This window comes from Neophocaena asiaeorientalis, unplaced genomic scaffold (genome assembly GCF_003031525.2).
Source record: "Neophocaena asiaeorientalis asiaeorientalis breed wild unplaced genomic scaffold, Neophocaena_asiaeorientalis_V1.1 scaffold43, whole genome shotgun sequence".
Classification (NCBI taxonomy): Eukaryota; Metazoa; Chordata; class Mammalia; order Artiodactyla; family Phocoenidae; genus Neophocaena; species Neophocaena asiaeorientalis.
This window is the reverse complement of record NW_020173674.1, coordinates 10,947,545-10,954,930: the sequence shown is the minus strand read 5'-3', so window position 1 is coordinate 10,954,930 and position 7,386 is coordinate 10,947,545. Positions and strand designations below refer to the sequence as shown.

General features: G+C 53.8%; 1 protein-coding gene across 1 annotated transcript in view; it reads left to right on the top strand.

The window, feature by feature from the left end:
* The window catches only part of DTX4 (deltex E3 ubiquitin ligase 4), a 33,811-nt gene that overhangs the window by 7,701 nt on the left and 18,724 nt on the right, over positions 1-7,386 (top strand). The window contains exon 2 of the mRNA XM_024749482.1: positions 783-1,506. Within this exon, the coding sequence (XP_024605250.1) occupies positions 783-1,506 (724 nt within the window). The remainder of the gene's footprint in view (positions 1-782; positions 1,507-7,386) is intronic.

The following is a 7,386-nucleotide window of genomic DNA, read 5'->3' as shown; positions in this document are numbered from 1 at the left end:
GAGAAGATGTTAGATAAATAGAAAGTTATTCTTACGATCACTCTTGCAGTTGTTGATATAAGACTTAATGCTGGGAAGTATGAGAGAGTTCTTCCAACCTGACCTTTTATTTTTTTTTACCACACCCAAAGAAGTCCAGAGAGCCAGCCATCGCCCCCAGCCCTGGGCAGCCTTCCTGGGTTGGGGGCAGAGTCTTCCTCTATCCTCTAGGGTCCCATGACCCTGTGTTCATTTCCTCTGTAGCCTTCGGCGCTGAGGCATGTGGAGAATCAAGGAACAAGGGAAATGATATTTCTGCGCACCTAGCACGTGTCAAGGGCTTCATATACCTTATTGCAGAGTACAGGGCGCATGAGAATTCCAGGTCCTGCCACAGACAAATGCATATTCGTTGATTGAGTGAGCCACATTTAATTTTACAAAAACCCGGCAAAGGAGTTATCATCTTGTTTCTTGGGGGAGAAAAGAAGGTTGTGGGGTGTTATATTAAGTGATCAAATTTGCCGGCAAACTAAGGTCTCCCGACTCCAAACCAGGAAGTGCTCTTTCTGGTACCCTGTACTATCTCCAACATCCTTCCCCGTGTAACTCATCCGCTTCCACCCCCCTGTGACTGCTGGACTTCAAAAGGGCAGGAATGAGCCTCATTCCAAGCTGATATCTCAACAGGCAGTCCAGTGCCGGCACACTGTAGGACTCGTTTAATGTCTGCCTTTTAACGTAACACGATTCAGTTTCATCCCTTGGTGACCCTGATCCTCTCCTCTGTCCCACTCTGGCAGGGACCCTCCGTCCGGTTCGCCGCAACTACTACGACCCGACCTCGGCCCCTGGGAAGGGCGTGGTGTGGGAGTGGGAGAACGACAATGGTTCTTGGACGCCCTACGACATGGAAGTGGGCATCACCATCCAGCACGCCTACGAGAAGCAGCACCCCTGGATCGACCTCACTTCCATCGGCTTCAGCTACGTCATTGATTTCAGCACCATGGGCCAGATCAACCGGCAGACCCAGCGCCAGCGCCGCGTCCGCCGGCGGCTAGATCTTATCTACCCCATGGTCACTGGCACCTTGCCCAAGCCCCAGTCCTGGCCGGCCAGCCCCGGGCCTGCCGCCGCGCCCCCCGCCGCGCCCTGCTCCTGCCCGCAGTGCGTCCTGGTGATGAGCGTCAAGGCCGCGGTGGCCAATGGGAACGCCGGACCCCTGCAGCCCCCGGCTGCCCGCAAGCACATGCCCGAGTCTGGAGTGGTCAAGGTGCCTCCCCCACCAGGCCCCGGGGCCAAGCCACTGGACAGCACGGGCACCATTCGAGGCCCGGTGAAGATGGTCCCATCGCAGGCGATCCGGCGACAAGCCTCCAGCACGCCGGCAGGGGCGAATGCGGTCTCCCCTGCTAGCCCCCCGGGAGCCAATGGCAAGACCGGAAGGGTGGCCCTGGCGACCTTGAATCGGACCAACCTGCAGCGACTGGCCATCGCCCAGTCCCGGGTGCTGATCGCCTCCGGGTAGGTGCTTCCATGGCTGCCTCTGAGCGTCAGCTGATCAGGGGCATCAGACGTCACCGATCATCCGGGTCAGAGATGAAGGAAGGGCTGCCAAGGCTTAAGGTCCTCCTCGTCTTCACCTGACCCCCTGGCTGCAGGTGGAAGGTAGCACGGTGTGGTGGGTAAGCAAGGATGTGGCCTTTGGGATCCAGCAGATCTGGATTCTAATGGAGACCTTGCCTCTTCCTAGCCCTGTGATAGGGGCGGATCCCTAACCTCACAGAGCCCCAACTTCCTCATCTGTAAATGCTGGCCGCAGTGAGCATTAAAGGAGGTGATGCCTACCGAGAGACAGCAGGCAACATTCAGGGGCTCCCACCATGTTCTAGTCTGGGGGCTTTATCACTTTACTTAATCCTTACAACAAGTCTATGGAGTAGGCTTTTTTTTTTTTTTTTTGCTGTACCTGGGCCTCTCATTGCTGTGGCCTCTCCCGCTGCAGAGCACGGGCTCCGGACGCGCAGGCTCAGCGGCCATGGCTCACGGGCCCAGCCGCTCCGCGGCATGTGGGATCCACCCGGACCCGGGTATGAACCCGTGTCCCCTGCTTCGGCAGGCGGACTCTCAACCACGGCGCCACCAGGGAAGCCCCTGGAGTAAGCATTTTTGATCCCATTTTACCCTTGAAGACATGAGAGTTTCACTCGCTCCAGAGCACGTACCTAATCATCAGCAGAGAACGGGATTCAGACTTCAGGAGGTCTGAGCCCAGACCTTCCCCACTCAACCATGCTGCTTCCCTGTCAATCACATACCACAGTGTCCAGCACACAGCAGGTGCCAAGTGAGGGTTAGTCCCTTTCCTCTGGTGCCTCCAGATTGGAATAACAGCCCGTGTTTAATGAGTACTAACTACCTCCCAGGCAGTTCCCATGCACCGTCTCAGTCATTCCTGTGACAACTTGGGGATGTTGTAGATTCTGTCATGACTCCTTTTTATCATCCTCTTGGCCTTCCTGATCATAAAATGGGAGAGACGCAGGTTCACGTGGTACTCGTAGCCTTTGCCTGCCAGCCCCTGACTTCTTGTGAGATTGGCCTCTTATATGTGTCCAATCTTCCCTTTCTCTGGAGGAGCCTGGCCCTGCCTGCCGCCCAAGCCCCAGACATTCAGGATGGTTCAGAGGTAGGTTGGACCCAAGAGTGTGAAGGTCAGGCTGCCCAGAGGAAGATCTCTGCACATAGAGGCTCAGCGCCGGGAGGAGACAGGAAGGAGGGTAGCTTGCAGACCATGAGGCCGGGCCTTTAATCCTGCCTCTGCCACTGGGTGAGGCACGGATTCTTTGCAAGGTCCATGTTCCCCCTGTGTGGAATGGGGATCATCTTGCTTGCCTTGCCTACCCCATGGAGTCAGTGTCAAAACCTCAGCTAAGAGCAGTCACCCCTTAACAGCTGACCCGATGCGCTCGCCAGCATTAACTCATGACCTTACACCGTGATGCAAGTGTCAGGCATGGGCACTCAGCTGGGAGTTAACTCCCCAAGGAGAGAGGCACAGCCCACGTGTTACAGAGTGGGAGCTGGAACCTAGATTTCCGTCTCCTAGTCTGCCGCTCTTTGGGCCAAAGCCCAGCTCCTTGTTGTACTTGAAGGCAATTTATAAATGGTCAGATGCTAGTCAGATGCCTGGGGTTTTCATGACTTCCTCTGAGCCTGCAGAAGTATTTGGCAGAGGGGAAGGGGTACCCGCACAATGCCGCCGCACGGTTTCTCCACACTGGCGTACAGCAGCATCCCAGGACCTCTAACGGAGTTCCAGGGCGACTGCTGGCATGGCAGAGGGAGGCTCCTATAGTGGGTAAGAACACAGTCTTTAGAATCTGACTGGCTGGGCTGGAACCCAAGTTTCTGGCTGTGTAACTTGGGGCAAGTTTTGCATCCTCTATCTTCAGTTTACTCATCTGTAAAATGGGGAGAGGAATGGTACCTTGCTTATAGGGTTTGTCATGAGGACTTAAATGAAATATTCAGTGTGGATTCACTACAGTGCTTGGCACATAATAAGAGTCTTTTCAGTATTAGCTGCCGTTACTATTACGAACAGTATCTATGCACTCTGTAGTTACTGAGTCGAATCTGCCACCCTACTTCATTTCTGGCGCCCTACACAAAAGCCAAGTGACCCCATGCCATACTTGAGGGAAGGGGACCCCAGATCGCTTTAAATGTCGATGAAGGAGTCGGCAGCTCTTTATCTCTCTGCTTGAGGATCTACCTGCCAATAGAATCCGAGCAGCAGAATTGGGGCGGAGGTCTGGGCAGTGCAATTTCAAAAGGGCTATAGAAACAAGTTGTTTTTTTCTCTGCTCTGTTTTCCTGACAAGGGAGGCCCCTCCCTACCCTCTCTGTCTTCCAGCCCTCTCCTTTTCACCTCTTACCACCTCCCTCACCCCCACTACCATCTTCTCCTCCAGTCTTTCTTGGCCATTTAATTAGCGTGTTTATTCCCTTTGTCTGCCGTTGCCATCGACCTTCTGTCGTCCAACGGCCCCTTCCCCCTCCCCTCTCTGCCCATGACCTCTTCCAGTAACTTTCCCACGGAAAAAAGGAAGACCAGGGAGGGCGGGAGAGGTGGGATGGAGAGAAGGGTTTTGGGGGGAACAAAAGATCCTGTGAATTATTCAGAGACACAAGCAGGGGGTTTCTAAAGAGGAGAGAGGAGGGCTGTGCTGAGGGGGGCGGGAGTCGCCCCTCTGGCCGTCTTTTCCAGAATGGAGGCTTCTCTATCTCCAGCGAGACCTCAGTTGCTGGAGAGACAAGACCATTGTTCCGCCGAGGATTCCTGGGTTGGCTCGTAACTCCCAGAAAAACACTTCTCACCATGGTATCTGCAGAGCTATTCTCCCCTCATCAACCCTCCCCTTCCCCTGCCACCTTGCCAGCTCTTCTCTTTTCTTAGTTTTGTATGTTAGAGACAGAAATTAAAACGTGCACCCTCCATAACTGGGAACTTCCCCACGGCACGGGGGCAGGGGGTGTCTGCTGATTGATTGGCCCGCGAGTACTTGGGTCAGGCAGCTTTTGCTGAGCTGAGTTGCCTGGAGGACGTGAATGCTCACCTGCCTTTGGGTTACTGATCTCTAGGAAAAGGACTCGGGCACCTATAACCCTGGGGGCCCCGACAGGGTGTGCCCGGTGTGGACCATACAGGCCGTTCTCCTTGGTTTTCATTTTAACCAAGAACGGTGGGGGAAGGGTGGTCAAGTGTTGCCTGCTCAACGATCTGCCCAGCACTCAACTTTGTATTAACACTTTACACCTGACATCCTCAAGAATCTGAGAAAATTGGAATATTAACCAGGAGAAGGTTTTATATCAAGCCCAACTTCCTCTTACCTTTGGGAGCCAAAAGATGTAAACAATCGCCCAGATTTGCATAGGGCTCAGCTATTTACAAAGTATTCGACCTGGATCCTAAATCCTCCCTCCCTGGGAACCCAGGGACAGGGATTTAGGGCGCCCTGTTTACTGCGTGGTAACTCAGATGCGGTCCTGAATGGCAAAGAGGCTGCACGGTTCTCCCAAAGGCACAAAGTCGGTGCAGAGCTGGGCTAGAAGCAGATATCCTGACCCCCTTGCAGGGCCCCTTCCGCTGGACACTTCTGTATTTCATAAGCAAATATCCCCTCTTCCCCAAGCCCTGCTGCCACCATCCAGAGCCTCCTGACAAGCCCTTCCGCCATGTTGTCCCTTTCCTGGCGTGGCAGGGACACCCACCTTTTCCGCAGTATTCACCAGCACACCCTCCCTCTCCCCAGACCTTGCCCCCAACTCGGAGTTCTCGGGCTGCCCGGGATGTACGCTCTGGGGATTGGACTATTTCCTGGTTAACCAGGTTGGGTGTGGAAACCTGCCAGTCCAGTTTGTGGGAACAAAGGTGGCTTTTGTCACCCAGATCACAGCTACTTATCAGCTGAAGTGGGGGCCTTGGAGATGGTGAGGGGGGAGGGCAGGTGCTGGGCTGGGTGGCGCCCACTGCCCCCTGGTGTGGATCCAGAGAGCAGGCGCAGAGGAGGGACCCTGCCCACCCCACCTCCCCAGAGAGAGGCGGGAGGAGAATCGGCCCCAGGTGGGGGACCCAGGGCAGAGACTACACCTTGGGTCCCCAGGTACTGGGGTGGGAAATCATCAGGAAGTCTCCTCGGCAGCTTCTAACCCAAGACTTTCACAGTTTTACAGATAGGGAAATTGAGGCTCAGAAAAGTTGATGGACATTGCTACTGGCAGGACTGGGTCTTTAAGCTGATTCCTCTGACCCCCCATCCGCTATACCATGCCTGGCCCTGTGGGGCAGATTACAGAGTCCGGAATCAAGTTTGTGCCTCTTTTTCTTGGTGTCTTTCTTTTGTGTTGAATTCAGCTTTCACCTCGTCCCATCGGGATTTGACTTATCCTGGGGACAGTTTCTGAGGACAAGTAGCCTTTGGTGGCCTGTTGAGACACAAACACACCCACATTTGTTACTTCCACATCCTTCTCACAACCCTGGTGCACACGTCATCATCCCTGGGAAGGGACAGAGACCCCAGAAGACTCAGCGTGGCCAGGCAAGCACCCATCCTTCTGGGCACGTGGGGGACAGACAGACCCAGTGCTCAGCCTTGAGGTGACATTCCAACCTCCCCTCCGAGTTGTGGGTTCATTCCTTAAACCTGAAACTTCGTGTTTTCTGTCTGCAGCAGGGGGTGTGATGAGGATTACACAGACACAAGAGCACAGCCTAGTGAGTGGCTAAAACAATGGGCTCTGGAGACAGATTTCCCGGGTTCAAATCCTTCGCCGTGTGACCTTCGTCAAGTTTGCTTAACCTCTCTGTGTCTCACCTTCCCTGCCTATTAAAACGGAGTTAATAATAATAACACCTCTTGCATAGGTTGTTGGAAGGGTCAGATGGATGTATATACTGTGAGCAGGTAGAACGGTGCCTGGGATTAAGTGCCTGACTCCTCTTGTTAGCGATTTTGACACAGGGATGAAGGGCTGTGGGCTGTCTTGTTCACTGCTGTGTCCCTGGCATACAGCAGAGTATCCGACACAAAGTGGGCTCAGTATGAATGGACAAATAAATTAATAACAAATAAACAAGTGCTTTTTCCCCTCCCCCTACTTTCCCAGCACCACCCTACCCCCATAGCAGAAACTCTGGTTCCTGGAGTCGTCGGTGACCCAGTCCATCTCCAAGCCCACATCCCCTTCCAAGCCCAGCTGTGGAGGCCTGGGTGGCAAGGGGGATGGTGCAAGACCTAGCCCCGTGCGTCTCATATTTTTCCATTCAGCACCGTGGGAGGCCTCGACTTTCCCAGGCAGCTGTGCTGTCTTCTCTCCATCCTGGCTCAAGTTGCTGGGGAGAAGGACAGAAAAGGGAGGAGGCCTTGCCTGATTTATGCTTCTCAGGGAAAAGGAGAAGTGACAGCTGTTAGAGCAATGGTTTCCAAATGTTAGACTAGGGATCGGCTGCCTCTGCCTCCTCTCAGCAGAAGCTTGTCAAAATGCAGATTCTCCTGGCCCACAGGTAGAGCTTCTGATGCAGGCAGGGGGCTTTGCCTTTTCAGAAGCTTCTGAGGTGACTGTACACCCACGTTTGAACTTGCTTCTTTATGTTTTTTTCATTTCTTCAACCAATATTTGTTGAATGCCTACTAGTGTCAGGCTCTGAATGAAACAGACAAAGATATTTGCCCTGGTAGAGCTTAGATTTTAGGAGGGAAGATAAGAAGCAACAACTTATTTTCAAAGATCATACGTGGGAATTCCCTGGCAGTCCACTGGTGAGGACTCAGCACTTTCACTGCCCTGGGCCCAGGTTCAATCCCCGGTTGGGGAACTAATATCCCACAAACC